This window comes from Stenella coeruleoalba (genome assembly GCF_951394435.1).
Source record: "Stenella coeruleoalba genome assembly, chromosome: 4".
Taxonomy (NCBI): Eukaryota; Metazoa; Chordata; class Mammalia; order Artiodactyla; family Delphinidae; genus Stenella; species Stenella coeruleoalba.
In genome coordinates, this window is record NC_137149.1 from 52,355,728 (window position 1) to 52,371,600 (window position 15,873).

General features: G+C 38.6%; 1 protein-coding gene across 5 annotated transcripts in view; it reads left to right on the plus strand.

Annotated features, from left to right (window-relative positions):
- The window catches only part of LOC307185311 (recombining binding protein suppressor of hairless), a 233,090-nt gene that overhangs the window by 177,120 nt on the left and 40,097 nt on the right, over positions 1–15,873 (plus strand). For all 5 annotated transcript variants that reach the window (XM_079919377.1, XM_079919376.1, XM_079919375.1 and 2 more), the window contains one exon: positions 11,060–11,098. In XM_079919377.1, the coding sequence (XP_079775503.1) occupies positions 11,060–11,098 (39 nt within the window). The remainder of the gene's footprint in view (positions 1–11,059; positions 11,099–15,873) is intronic.

Genomic DNA, 15,873 nt, shown 5'->3' on the forward strand with positions numbered 1-15,873 from the left:
AGGTTCGATCCTTGGTCGGGGAACTAAGATCCCGCATGCCGCACGGCATGGCCGGGGGTGGGTGGGGTGGGGGGAAGAAAAAGATCAATGCTACTAATTGGATAGCTTCCCCCCCCTTTTCTTTCTCTCTTTTTTCTCTCCTTGTGTGTGTGTGGCGGGGGGGGGGGGGGCGGGCACGACTGGGAGGTGCTATGTGTAACCAGCAATCTATTCCTAATTGTACACATGGATTTAAAAAATTTTTTGTTAATAGAAATGATGCTTTTTTAAAATAAATTGGCTGCTTTGGGTCTTCATTGCTGCACACAGGCTTTCTCTAGTTGCGGTGAGTCAGGGCTACTCTTTGTTGCGGTGCAGGGGCTTCTCCTTGCGGTGGCTTCTCTTGTTGAGGAGCACGGGCTCTAGGAACGCGGACTTCAGTCGTTGCGGCATGCGGGCTCAGTAGTTGTGGCTTGCGGGCTCTAGAGTGCAGGCTCAGTAGTTGTGGTGCATGGGCTTATTTGCTCCGCAGCATGTGGGATCTTCCCAGACCAGGGCTCGAACCCCGTGTCCTCTGCATTGGCAGGTGGATTCTTAACCACTGCGCCACCAGGGCAGCCCCAAATGATGTTTTATTGAATATCTTCGTATACAAATTTTTGCATAGTCACAGTTTATGTGTACCTATATAATAAATTTCCAGAATAGAAATGGCTAAGAATTCAAGGAAACGCACATCTTGAATTATAATAGACACTGCCAAATGTCTTCCCAAAAGATTTTACAAATTTAAACTCCCATCAGTGCATGAGAATTCCTGTTTCTCTACTTGTACGTCAACAACGGGTATTATCAAACTTTAAATCTACAGCAACGATTCTTTTTTTTTAATATAAATTTACTTATTTATTTATTTTTGGCTGCGTTGGGTCTTTGTTGCTGCACGTGGGCTTTTTCTAGTTACAGCGAGCAGGGGCTACTCTTCCTTGCAGTGCGCGGGCTTCTCATTGTGGTGGTTTCTCTTGTTGCGGAGCACAGGCTCTAGGCGCGTGGGCTTCAGTAGTTGTGGCTGGCACGTGGGCTCAGTAGTTGTGGTGCACGGCCTTAGTTGCTCCGCGGCATGTGGGATCTTCCCAGACCAGGGATTGAACCCGTATCCCCTGCATGGGCAGGTGGACTCTTAACCACTGCACCACCAGGGAAGTCCTAACAATTCTTAAATGATTGTCGTAAGAACATAAGAGCTATGCCAGGAAGCTGGCCATAGAGTGTCTTATGTGTCAACTTCATTGAATGTTTTTTGATAGGTTTGTCACCACCAGGTTCTGTGGCAATTAGGGTCAGGCCAGCAACTTGATCAGGAGATTAGTGCTTCTCTGATTGTGGCCTTTTTTGTTTTGATATAATTTCAGTTTACAGAAGAATTGCAAGAATATTACAGAGAAGTTCAGCCAGATACGTCAGTCATTAACATTTTACCACATTTGCATCATCCTTTTGTGTATCTACACATGCACGCACACACACACACACGCATGCACATATATACTTATTTTCCCTGAACCCTTTGAAGGTAATTAGGCATCATGCCGTTTTCTCCCTAAACACTACAGTGTTTCTAAAAAATAAGGACATTCTCTTATTGAACCCCTGTACAGCTGTCAAAACCAGAAATTAAAATTGATATCCTATTTTCTAATCTACCGTTTTATGCAGATTTTGTTACTTGTCTAAATAATGTCCTTTTATAGCAGAGTAAATTCTGGATAGTCTGTTGTATTCAGTGATCATGTATCTTTAGTCCCTTCTAATCTGGGCCAGTTTCTCAGTTTTTTGCTTGTTTTTCACAACCTTGATGCTCTGAAAAGTACAGTCTACTTACTTTGTTGACTATTCCACAATTTAGGTATATTATGTTTCCTCACGTTTAGATTCAAGTTCTGTGTTTTTTTTTGTCAGTGATATCACAGAAGTGATATTGTGCTCTTATGCATCACGTTAGGAGGCATTTGATGTCAATTTGTCCTATTCAGTCTCTTGACATGAAATTGGAGTACTTTGCTCAGTGTCTCATTGCTCCCTCTTGTTGAGCCATAGGTTTTAAGACATATACTTTTCATATAAGATCTTTATATGTGATGTTAATGGATGCCAGTGTTCTCATAACTCAGTTGTGCTAACTGGGTGGTGAGGCTTATGGCTGTTGCAGATTTAATTGGGGGAAATCCCTCCTCAGGTATGGCTTTTAGAAAAGACATCTTTACCCTAACCTGGTAATAATAATATTGGAGATACCTAAAAAGCCAGATGCTGAGAATAGCTGGAAATGATGGTCCCAGTCACTCATTCTTTGTATCTTTCCACTCTTCCTGATTCTTTACACAAACTGCTGACAGACTGTTAAGTTTGTTGTTGTTGTGGTTTTAATTGAAAAAGAAAAGGTAGGATAAAGGGACTTTAAAAATTAAGGAAGCAGTGCTTTTCAAATGTTCTCTACCCAGTATACTAGTAAGAAGGGGAGCATGTTCTCCACCTGATGGGGTCAACTGCAAGTGTGGCATGTCTTTGAAGTCTACCCCATAGGATACTTGTTCTAATAGAAACATGCTTAATAAATGTGATGGTTTCGGAGACTACATCATGCCTTGATTGTCTTTGTTACAGTATCCAGTCTCCTGCCTTGATTGTCTTTGTTACAGTATCCAAGACCACTAGTTACACCCTGACAGGTTTTGAGCATTATTGCCATTAAATATGGTTCTTAAAGTAAGAGTAGTTTCAAAGCTAGAAGTTGAAATGCGACAAAGGGTGACATGTCTTGCTCAAAGTTATGTGACTTAATACGTAGGCTGTTTTCTGCCATACGTATAGAATGAATAAGCTTTTAGAAGTAAAAATAAGTTACATATTTACTTTAAATATATTTTTTAGATTAGTCTAATATTAATCTTTTAAATCATATTCAATAAGTACAATATTTAAGTTGTTTCTTACATTTTTGTTTTATAAACTATATAGATAATATCTTTGAACATATGCCATTGTCCATTTGTCTTAGTAGCATGTAAGTTCCATAAGGACATGGATTTTGTGTTTCTTTTGTTCACTGATGTATACCAAGTACCTATATTTTGTACATACTAGGTGAATGAATGAATCTAGAGACAAAGACGGTATGTTATGTGTAGTCCTTTCTAACTAGCATCTTCTATTTTTGCGAGTAAATTACTAAACAGCTTCCTAGTACCACTTGCTTTGCTTTTCGTATTATATTTTAGCATAGATTATAGTGATAGTGTATATCACCTATTTGTTTCTTTCTCCTGGTGGAATGATCAGGTATGGATTCTTGAGTATATGAATCAGGTTTCCTAATTTTCCCATCAAATGTTGTTTAATTTCAGTATCTTGAATCATGTTTCAAGAATTCTAGTACTTTTTTGAACTGTATACTGTTTACAGCAGATTTGGTGCAGAGTTTGGCTTAATTATGAGTTTGAATTGTTCATGCTTTCTTTTCTACATTTTTCCTGCAAATACCACACCAGTGTGTTTTGAGTTAATTTATTGTAATATTGTTTCTGCATGAAGCAAAAAATTTGTGAAATACAAAAAAATAGAGGAAATTACTTTTAGTTCTACACCCAAGGGCAGAATAGTTTCCCACACTACTTGAGCTTGCTTTTCCATCTAGCTCTATGTTTTTAAACTCGGAAGTTCTAATATCGTTACTAGACAGTAGTCTAGCAGTGTAATTACTAAGTTGTTCTATATTCAAAAAGGTTTTTTCTTATCCTTCCACACCCGCCTTTTGCTTTTTGACTTGGTTTTTCTCGTGTAAAGCATCTGTTAGCTAGAAAAGGTGTTTTTCCCACATTACTTGAGCTTGCTTTTCCATCCAGCTCTATGTTTTTAAACTTGGAAGTTCTAATATTGTTACTAGACAGTATTCTAGCAGTGTAATTACTAAGTTGTTCTATATTCAAAAAAGTTGTTTCTTATCCTTCCACACCTGCCTTTTGTTTTTTTTTTTTTTTTGCGGTACGCAGGCCTCTCACTGTTGTGGCCTCTCCCGTTGCGGAGCACAGGCTCCGGACGCGCAGGCTCAGTAGCCTTGGCTCACAGGCCCAGCCGCTCCGTGGCATGTGGGATCTTCCCGGACCGGGGCACGAACCCATGTCCCCTGCATCGGCAGGTGGACTCTCAACCACTGCGCCACCAGGGAAGCCCCCGCCTTTTGATTTTTGACTTGGTTTTTCTCACGTGAATCATCTGTTAGCTAGAAAAGGTGTTAATATGGTGAAGTTTTGATATTATCATGTTTGTCCTCAATACATTTGTAGTCATATACTTCCTTAACAGATTGGTTAATATAGAAGGAAATGTATCTGTTGTGGGGAAAACAATATTACATCTCCACCATGAGCAAAAAAGAAGTGAAAGAAGTGTGTAAAGTGTATGCAGGTTTTTTACTTATTTGAAAATTCAAATGGATTGGAGGATATGTGGGAATCTTAATACTATTTATAGGTAGGAAGTGCTATGTTTAGTGATTGATGGCAAAATTAAAAAAATCCTCACACTGCCAGGTATATGAAAATAGATTTAGCTATAATAATATTCTCCCTAGCTCTTTCTATTTTGAATAAAAGATCATTGTTATCTTAGAAAGGGAAAGCTAGTGAAATTAAAGTCAAATGAGTTTGCTAGCCTAAAATTATACTTACAACATAGATACTTTGGGCAGTGTAAGTTTTCTTGAGCCATAGTATTATATGAGCATTACTAATGATGGCACATAGATTTTTTTTTTTCTTCCCAATTTATGTTTGGCTGCATTGCGTCTTTGTTGCTGTGCACGACCTTTCTCTAGTTGTGGTGAGTGGGGACTACTCTTCGTTGTGGTGTGTGGGCTTCTCGTTGCAGTGGCTTCTCTTGTTGCGGAGCACAGGCTCTAGGCACGTGGACTTCAGTAGTTGTGGCACGTGGGCTCAGTAGTTGTGGCTCGCGGGCTCTAGAGCACAGGCTCAGTAGTTGTGGCACACGGGCTTAGTTGCTCCGCGGCATATGGGATCTTCCCGGACCAGGGCTGGAACCCATGTCCCCTGCGTTGGCAGGCGGATTCTTAACCACTGCACCACCAGGGAAATCCAGCACATAGGTTTTTGTGTTTTGTTCACCAATCCCAATATGAGGGAGAAGCATACATAATAGAAGAAAAGGGTAATCACCTTTATATAAGCTAACCTTTGCTTGTTACTTAAAAAAAGTCCAGAATTACAACTTGTTTCTTTTAAATATATAACAGGGTTGATGATCACATTTAATCAAAACTATGCTTTATATAGTGTGCAAAAAATTTGAGAAACCTACTCATGCAAATGAGATATTGACAACCTATAATATCAAAAAGAGAAATTGGATAACAGTGATTCTTTGTTACAATGAGGAATTAAGTCAGTACTTCATAAAATCAGAGGTGTTCCTAGGGTACTTAAGGTTTTAGATTTTTTTGTTTTTGCATTGTTAAATATAGTGGGCACCTATTATGAAAGTGTTTTATGGAAGAGTGGCCTAAACTTGTTTGATCCAATTTATTTCTGGTTTTCAGTTGTCAACACGTCAATAGATATCTTGTTTTAAAAATAGATTACAAGGGATTTCCCTGGTGGCTCCGTGGTTAAGAATCCACCTGCCAATGCAGGGCACACGGGTTCGAGCCCTGGCCCCAGAAAATCCCATGTACCATGGAGCAACTAAGCCGGTGCACCACAACTACTGAGCCTGTGCTTTAGAGCCCACGAGTCACAACTACTGAAGCCCGTGCACCTAGAGCCCGAGCTCCGCAACAAGAGAAGCCACTGCAATGAGAGACCTGCACACCACAATGAAGGGTAGCCCCTGCTCGCCGCAACTACAGAAAGCCCGCACGCAGCAACGAAGATCCAAAGCAGCCAAAGATAAATAAATAAATAAAATTTCAAAAAATAGATTACAAGTAAAGATAAAAAATTTGTACCGGCCTGTCTCACCATTCCCTACTGCAAAAGGGCGGGATAGAACTTAATCTTTAAATCATAATCAGTCTCTGAGTAATTGTTAGCTGACTTGTCATTTCTGCTGAAAACTGGTTATTTTGATTGCATAATGTAAATATACATTATGAATTTTCTTAAGTCACTCATGTTTAAAGATGGGCCTTCTTTCTGTAGTAGATAATTCCTGAAGTTTTGTATATTCTATCAATACATCAGATTAGTAGAGGAAAATGGATCTTGATAAGTATAGGGTGCATATAGTATCTTGGTATAATGACAGTTTTAAATATGTAGACCTATGAATTTTATTGAATAATTAGAATTTAGTTCAATTGTGAGCTTCAGAATTGTGCATTGTGAACCTACTAAACACTTTTATGAATTTTCTCGGAAACCTCATTTTCTGATCCTTCTCCCATTCTAATAGATACAGTAACCATTAGGTTTTCTTTTTTTAATTTTTTATTGGCGTATAGTTGATTTACAGTGTTGTGTTAGTTTCAGGTGTACAGCAGAGTGAATCGGTTATACATATACATATATCTGCTCTTTTTTGGTTTTGTTTTTAAAATTCTTTTCCCATGTAGGCCATTACAGAGTATTGAGTAGAGTTCCTTGTGCTATACAGCAGGTTCTTATTAATTATCTATTTTTTATATATATAGTAGTGTGTATATGTCAATCCCAATCTCCCAGTTTATCCCTCCCCCCCATCCCCTGGTAACCATAAGTTTGTTTTCTACATCTGTGACTCTACTTCTGTTTTGTAAATAAGTTCATTTGTACCCTTTTATTTTAGATTCCATATATAAGCAATATCATATGATATTTGCAGTAACCATTAGCTTTTTTTGTTTGTTTGTTTTTTGCGGTATGCGGGCCTCTCACTGTTGTGGCCTCTCCCGTTGCGGAGCACAGGCTCCGGACGCGCAGGCTCAGTGGCCATGGCTCATGGGCCCAGCCACTCCGCGGCACGTGGGATCTTCCTGGACCGGGGCACGAACCCGTGTCCCCTTCATCGGCAGGCGGACTCTCAACCACTGTGCCACCAGGGAAGCCCCAACCATTAGTTTTTAATGGGATAGATATGAATGTGATGGCATATGCATTGAAGAGAGGATTGAGACTGCACACAATTGGAGATGCTTTATTATATACTGAAGAACCAGTTGAATCTTATTAACATTTATAAGCTTTCTAGCCTTAGGATAGCACCTAGACAGAACACTGCATCATTTTGAAATGCTGTTTAGGCTTAGCAGGCAAATTGCTGAGTTCTCTTGCTCATGTTTTTTATTGGGGCAGGAGTGATATTGCACAAGCATGCTATATGATTGTTGACTTCATCTAATGGGTAGCTCCAAAAAAGAATGTAGACACATATTTTAATCAGCATTCAGTTGTTAATCTAATTTTGTAAGCATTTCACAGCACCAAGAAACAATTTGCATTTGTATTTTGAGTGCAGTGGATCTCTTACTAGCCATGTAATAAACTTATGTTCAATTCTGTGTTAGATCCCAAAGGATGCTTAATGGTTGGAGTTATTAGCTAGTTTGAAGGGTTAGTGGCATCGTGATTCTCACTGAAAAGTTTTATTTCATTTGTTAACTGTGTCTCTCTCTAAAATTTTCACCATTTTAAGCCCTTAGTTAGATTCTGGCCACACCTCAATTTGCTGCTTCTATAAAGTATAACTGCTCTTAAATACATATGTGAAGAAGTAATTTAAAGATTGTCTTAAACTTCCTGGTTTTTGTAAAAATATTCTAGTGAGGCAGTTTTATTTTAATCATATGCTGCAGTGGTACATTTAGTCAATCTCAAAGGTTCAAAAGAAAATCTTTCCTGTGGAAAAAGATTCAGGAGTAGAGCCTTTAACTTCATAATTGGAGTTCACATCATAGATTAGCCAATAGTTCAGTGTTTTAAAACTACGGTCTTCAGCAGCCTTGCTTATATTACTACTAAATCATTGTATTTAAAATTGAACATCCTATAGGATAAAATCAATGAGAATTACTTGTTATTAATTCTTCTGACAGAAACTTGGATTATTTGCTCATTTTTAGTGCTATTTCAATTAAAGTCACTTTTCAATATTTTAGAGTTAACTAAAATACCAAAATATTCAAAGTCACAGATGCCCATTGTTTATAAATGGAGTTCATAAACAATGTCATATAGCATTAAATTACTCAACAAGAGGAAGTACATGGGATTCTAAGACTTCAGTCATCAAAGTTAATAATTATGTAAAATATGACAAATATAGTAGAGAAATCTTAAGTCAAATTAGGTTTCACAAACCTATAACTGTGATTATGAACAGCTCACTTAAACTATAACTGCAATCCTGCTTTAAAAAGAAAACAAAATTCTATTGATCATTTTTCTTCGAGTGCTGTGTGCCTCCGCCATGTCTTTCAGAAGATCTTATTTCAGAGGAAATAGGAGATCATCACATAGGGATTTGTTTCTTCCTCTTATACTTATCTTTATTAATATCACACTTAATATCTTTAGTTATTTTGGCATAACCATTTATAACTAAAAAACAGTAATAATTACTAACATTTATTCGTCATTTACTGTATTCCAGGCATTGTTCTATGTATCTTCTATATGTTAATTACCACATTTAATCCCTTCAGCAACTCCTTGAGGTCAGTACAACCACTGTGTCCTTTTTACAGATGAGGAAGGAAACTGAGGTGTAGAGAGTCAAATAATTTCAGGGCTGCACAGGAAGTAAATATTGGGTTGGCCAAAAGGTTCGTTCAGTTTTGTCCGTAAGATGGCTTTTGTAGCGCTTAGTTGTCTAAAACTTCATTTGAGACAGTTTTGTTAGATTGTATGTGACAGCTGTCATATCAGCATGCATTTAAAAAAAGACTTATCAAAATTGGTGAATTTTGGGGCTTCCCTGGTGGCGCAGTGGTTGAGAGTCCGCCTGCCGATGCAGGGGACACGGGTTCGTGCCCCGATCCGGGAAGATCCCACATGCCACGGAGCGACTGGGCCCGTGAGCCATGGCCACTGAGCCTGCGCGTCCGGAGCCTGTGCTCCGCAACGGGAGAGGCCACGACAGTGAGAAGCTCACGTACCGCAAAAAAAAAAAAAAAAAAAAAAAAAAAAAAAAAAAAATTGATCACTTTTTGTTTAGCCATTTTAATATTGAAGATGGAAGAAAAAACAACATTTTCAGCATATTATGCTTTATTATTTCAAGAAAGGCAAAAATGCAACTGAAATGCAAAAAAAGATTTGGGCAGTGTATGGAGAAGGTGCTGTGATTGATCGAACACATCAAAAGTGGTTTGCATGGTTTTGTGCTGGAGATTTCTCGCTCGACGATGCTCCACAGTTAGGTAGACCAGTTGAAGTTGATAGCAATCAAATCGAGACATTAACTGAGTACAATCAATGTTCTACCACGTGGGAAACAGCAGACATACTCAATATATCTGAATCAAGCCCTGAAAATAGTTTGTACCAGCTTGGTTATGTTAATCGCTTTCATGTTTGGGTTCCACATAGCACGATAAAAACCTTCTTGACTGTATTTCCGCATGCGATTCTCTACTGAAATGTAATGAAAACGTTCCACTTTTAAAACAAATTATGACAAGCGATGAAAAGTGGATACTGTACAACAATGTGGAACGGAAGAGATCGTGGGGCAAGCGAAATGAACCACCACCAACCACACCAAAGGCCAGTCTTTATCCAAAGAAGGGGATGTCGTGTAATGGTGGGGTTGGAAGAGAGTCCTCTGTTATGAGCTCTTTCCGGAAAACCAAACGATTAATTCCAACAAGTACTGCTCCCAATTAGACCAGCTGATAGCAACACTCAACAAAAAGCATCCAGAATTAGTCAACAGAAAATGCATAATCTTCCACCAGGATAACGCAAGGCTGCACGTTTCTCTGATGACCAGGCAAAAACTGTTACAGCTTGGCTGGGAAGTTCTGATTCATTCGAGTATTCACAAGACATTGCACCTTTGGTTTTCCATTTATTTTGGTCTTTACAAAATTCTCTTAACCGAAAAAATTTCAATTCCTTGGAAGACTGTAAAAGGACCTGGAACAGTTCTTTGCTCAAAAAGATAAAAAGTTTTGGGAAAATGGAATTATGAAGTTGCCTGAAAAATGGCAGAAGGTAGTAGAACAAAACAGTGAATATGTTCAATAAAGTTCTTGGTGAAAATGAAAAATGTGTCTTTTATTTTTACTTAAGAAACAAAGGTACTTTTTGGCCAACCCAATACCAAATCATAGATTTGAATTCAGCTAATCTCACTCTGAGTCTTTCTCTTAACCTGCATGGTGTATGTATTTCTAATTCCAACCTAAATTGTGCTTATCCTTGCTCATGCTTTTCTCTTTGCCCTCTCCCAAACAACTGAAATGCTTCTATGCTAGTACATGTAGCATATTTATTTTTGAAGGGCCATATGCTATAAACTAATTAAGTAGTCAACATCTAGGTTTAAATCTTAACTCTGTCTGTCACTTAATTTACTCTGTGATATTGGGCAACTTGCTTTCTACATCTTTAAAATGGGCCAATATGTATCTTCCAGAATTATTTTATAATGATTAAAAAGGGAAAAAATGTATAACATAGTGCCTGGCACATGGTAAACACTTGTGAGCTCTACACCACCTCTTGGGCTGTGAGGATTTTTTTGAGTGCTCCAGATTATGTGAGACTGGGGCAGGGGGGTCTTTGGTTAGATGTCTTTTAGCAAGGTGTCTCTGGAAGGTACCTGTCATCCTCATCTAATCAGCATGGTACATGCTTAGAGTGGATGTGTCAGGCCTAGTTAGAGTTTGTTGTTTTGTTTAGGAATGGTTTTAAAGAATGTATTTTGTTATAACTGGGTATAGGTGTTTACTAGAGGATTTCTTTTTACACTGGACTTTAGTAGGGTTGAAGTATAAGTCATAAAGGAGATTTCATGGTGCCTAAAAAGCTTACTGTGGAGCATGTCATACAGCCTATTTAATTTTTTTTTCTTATTTTTTCTCTAGAAAATTTGGTGAGCGGCCTCCACCTAAACGACTTACTAGGTAAGCATTATGTTAGTCTTTCACCCAAACATTTCATAAAAGTGTTAGATCCTGTCATTTTGGAAGCTATATTAGGTGTTCTTTGCAAGAAGTTATTCACATAATGGTATCTAGATCATGAGCGTATTTTCACCCTCCCTTCCCCACATCTCCCCTTTTTCTCCCTTCAAAAACAGGGTAAGAAGATACAGTTCAAAGGGAAAAATGAAACCTTTCAAGAATTAATATTGAGTATTATATAGTTAATATAACAAGGGCTACAATGTAAAGATAGTTTCCTATATCTAGCTTCATTAGCCAGTCACAATTTGTTGATCACAACTGGAACTTGAAAGATACTTAAATGCTTTTAGAAGAGAATTTTAAAACAAAGATATTATCCATTTTTAATGAGACTATAAATATTATATTCTAATTATGTAATTTTTTACAGTATGCATTTTAATTACACATGTTAAATTTAAAAGTGTTAGTCTTGAAAATGATTTTAAAAATTTCTAACCATCAGTGATTGTAAAATAAAAATAAGACATTCAGTTCCACAGTTACAGTCCTAGAGTTAATGCTACCCTGTGTCGTTAGTATCTTTCAAGAAAATCGTATGTGTGTATAAACATATACCTGTCTTTTTTCTTTTTAAAGTCTGGCATCATACTCTACCATTGTTCTGTTAACTGTAGATCTTCTACCTTGTTCTCCTTAGTGTATCCATAGATTTTCCTTGTCTTCCCACTGCTCCTTATTTAATTCACACCGATAGCCATTTGGGTTATTTCCACATTATTACTATTATTAAAAAAGCTGTTTCACTCAAAGAATGACAGGGGCATGCCAGAAGTACACACAAAGGGAGCCAGTTTGAAGAGGCTTCTTTTAGCCAAATCATGGACACTTTGGTCATAAAATAAATAATGATAGTAATAGATTAAAACCCATAAAATAGAAGGACAGTTTAGAAGTCTACACTGAGTTAAATAAATAATTCGATAAATGGGGGAGAGGAGATAGCTTTTCTTTACAGAAGAATTCCACCTAATAAGTGTAGAAGGAATCATGGACCTAGGAAAGCACATTTTGGCAACCGTTACAGTGATAATCGTTTCAGACCAACATCATCAGTGAATTCTTAAACTACTGGTTTAAAGTCTGATGAGAAACAAAGTGTTTTTATAGTGTCTAAGCATATCTTCACAAAGTATGGTTAATTATAAAGTGAAAAGCAGTAACATGACAGTGAAGAAACCTGGCAGATGCCACCTTAATTAAGCGTTCTAAATTAACATCACTAATAATGGACAACTAAGTATCATATGCATCCTGAGGACATACTATCACTTTTGTAGTGGTTCTTGCCAAAAATGCATAAGCTAAATCTAAGCATAAGGAAACATCAGACAGACACAGATGGAAGGACATTTCTATAAAATAAACAGCATCTACTCTTCAAAATTTTCAAAATCACGAAAAACTAAGACTGAGGAGTACCAGAGTAAAGGAGACCAAAAAGACATGACAACTAAGTTAAACATGACAAATTCAACTGAACCTGGAGCAGGAACAAATTTTTCTTGTGCTCTAAAGCTGGAGTTGGCAAACGTTTTCTGTAATAGGCCAGATAATAAAAGTGTTAGGCTTTTTGGGGCACACTGAGTTTGTTTTGACTTTTCAGCTCTGTTCTTGCATCCCCAAATCAGCTGTAGACAATATGTAAATGAATGGTGTGTCTGTGTTCCAGCTCAAATTAATTAAAAAAACAAACAAACTGAAGGCTATTCTGATTTGGCCTGAGGACAGCTGTTTCTCAATACTGCTCCATACTCCCACCCCCAATAAAGGACATTAGAGGGACAGTTGGAGACATCTGAATAAAATCTATTACCAGTGATAATTGCATTGTGATTGTATAAGAGACTGTCTTTTTAGGAAATAAACACAAGTATCTTGGGAAAAAGGGACTTTATGTCTATAATGTGCTCTTAAATGGTTTTAAAAACATAATATATAGGGCTTCCCTGGTGGCACAGTGGTTGAGAGTCTGCCTGCCGATGCAGGGGACACGGGTTCGTGCCCCGGTCCGGGAAGATCCCACATGCCGCGGAGCGGCTGGGCCCGTGAGCCATGGCCGCTGAGCCTGGGCGTCCGGAGCCTGTGCTCTGCAACGGGAGAGGCCACAACAGGGAGAGGCCACAACAGTGAGAGGCCCTCGTACCGCAAAAAAACCCCACAAAAACCCATAATATACAAATATGGTAAAATATTAACATTCGAGAGTCTGGGGGAAATGGGGACTAGGAATTGTTTGTGCTTTCATAACTTTTCTGTTACGAAATGCCTGAAATTCAAAATTAAAAAAAAAATTTAAGGTGTATTTCAGATCAAGTGGGCTGGGAAAATATAACTTATCTCACAGGTCCATGTTAATATATTTTCAATTATTTTTATATATCTTGAAATTCTAACTGGAATTGCTTAATTCACATATATAGGCATTTTGAAATTTAAAATTTAATAGATAAATATTTTAATTTCATTACCAGCAGCAATAGGTTCATGTGACTCCTAACGATAAAATATTTATTCATTCATTCATTCATTTAGGCTGTGTCGGGTCTTTTTTTTTTTTTTTTTTTTTTGTGGTACGCGGGCCTCTCACTGTCGTGGCCTCTCCCGTTGCGGAGCACAGACTCCGGACGCGCAGGCTCAGCGGCCATGGCTCACGGACCCAGCCGCTCCGTGGCATGTGGGATCTTCCTGGACCGGGGCACGACCCCGTGTCCCCTGCATCGGAAGGCGGACTCTCAACCACTGCGCCACCAGGGAAGCCCTGTGTCGGGTCTTAGTTGTGGCACGCAGGATCTTCGTTGAGGCATGCGGGATCTTTTGTTGTGGCACACGGGCTTCTCTCTAGTTGTGGCGTGCAGGTCTTCTCTTTTCTAGTTGTGGCACACAGGCTCCAGGGCGCATGGGCTCTGTAGTTGTGGTGCACGTGTTCTAGAGCATGTGGGCTCTGTAGTTTGTGGCACGCAGGCTCTCTGGTTGAGGCGCGTGAGCTCAGTAGTTGTGGCACGTGGGCTTAGTTGCCCCACGGCATGTGGATTGAACCCATGTCCCCTGCATTGGAAGGTAGATTCTTTTTTTTTTTTTTGCTTTACAATGGTGTGTTAATTTCTGCTTTATAACAGAGTGAATCAGTTATACATACACATATGTTCCCATATCTCTTCCCTCTTGCGTCTCCCTCCCTCCCACCCTCCCTATCCCACCCCTCTAGGTGATCACAAAGCACCGAGCTGATCTCCCTGTGCTATGCTGATCTCCATGTGCTATGCGGCTGCTTCCCACTAGCTATCTGTTTTATGTTTGGTAGTGTATATATGTCCATGCCACTCTCTCACTTTGTCCCAGCTTACCCTTCCCCCTCCCCATATCCTCAAGTCCATTCTGTAGTAGGTCTGTGTCTTTATTCCCGTCTTGCCCCTAGGTTCTTCATGAACTTTGTTTTTTTTTTTCTTAGATTCCATATATATGTGTTAGCATACGGTATTTGTTTTTCTCTTTCTGACTTACTTCACTCTGTATGACAGACTCTATGGAAGGTGGATTCTTTACCATTGGATCACCAGGGAAGTCCCTGATAAAATATATTTTGATGAATAGTTACCTGCATATGTAAAATTTCCTTTCCTTTCCTTAAATATAAACAATAATATAGTTAGGTCCCATCTACTTTATCATGATTTTCCATTTACCCTTTAAGCAGTTTTCCCTGTTTGGAAAATCTTAGTAGCTTTTAGGACTTCTGCTTCTAGCCAAGATGGAGTAACAGGGACTAGAATTACTCTTCGGCCTAAAACAACTAAAAACCTGGACAAAATATATGAAACGGTGATTTTCAAGATATTGAATGGCAGGCAAGAAAGGACAGTGATCCTTGAGAGACAGGAGACAAATGAGGTGAGCCCTACAATTGCCTCAGCTTAGTGCCTGGAGAAAGTTTCCAGTACATGATGTAGGGAAGGGGAATCCAGGTGGAGCCTAGTAAGCACCATGAGTTGTGGAGGTAGAGCTGGGACTATAAGGAGGCTAAGGTGGCCAGAACTCTTAGGGCAGAGAACTGGAGAGGAAAGAGCTATGCAGAGTTGCAGAGATCTACAGAGGGTCCTCTCTAGTCTTAAGCTGAGTATTGATTACCACCTGTGTGAGGAGACTACGGAAGGTTGGGAGGAAAAACAACCTAAACAATTAGAGGAAAGAATTCCTAGAGCTCCCTCAATACTATGAATTGTGCCTGTTCCCAATAGCCAAAGTGGAAAAAAATCTCATAATTCACAGCGCATCAACAAGAGTACTCAGAAGGGTTTTGTTTCAGTAGTGGTACAAAATTAGGCCTAGACTAAATGCTGCTCTGGTTTCACCTAACAAAACTTAAAAGCAAGGTTGAAAGGATAAAACTTTTTCTAAGTAACTGTGTCCTAAAACAAAGCTCAAGAATATTTAAAGGAATAAAAAATATGCAGCACTCAAAAAGGTGATGAAATTCATTGTGTCTTAACATCTAATCAAAATAACCAATTGTAAAAAGAAGTAGGGAAAATATAATTCATAATAAGAAAAATCAGTCAAAACCATCCCAGAAATGATACAGATGATAAAATTAGACAAAGACATTAAAACAGTTATTACATTTGTCTTCTTTATGTTTAAGAAGCTAAGATCACCTAGAGACTGTCATGTAGAGTGAAGTAAGTCAGAGAGAGAAAAACAAATACAGTATG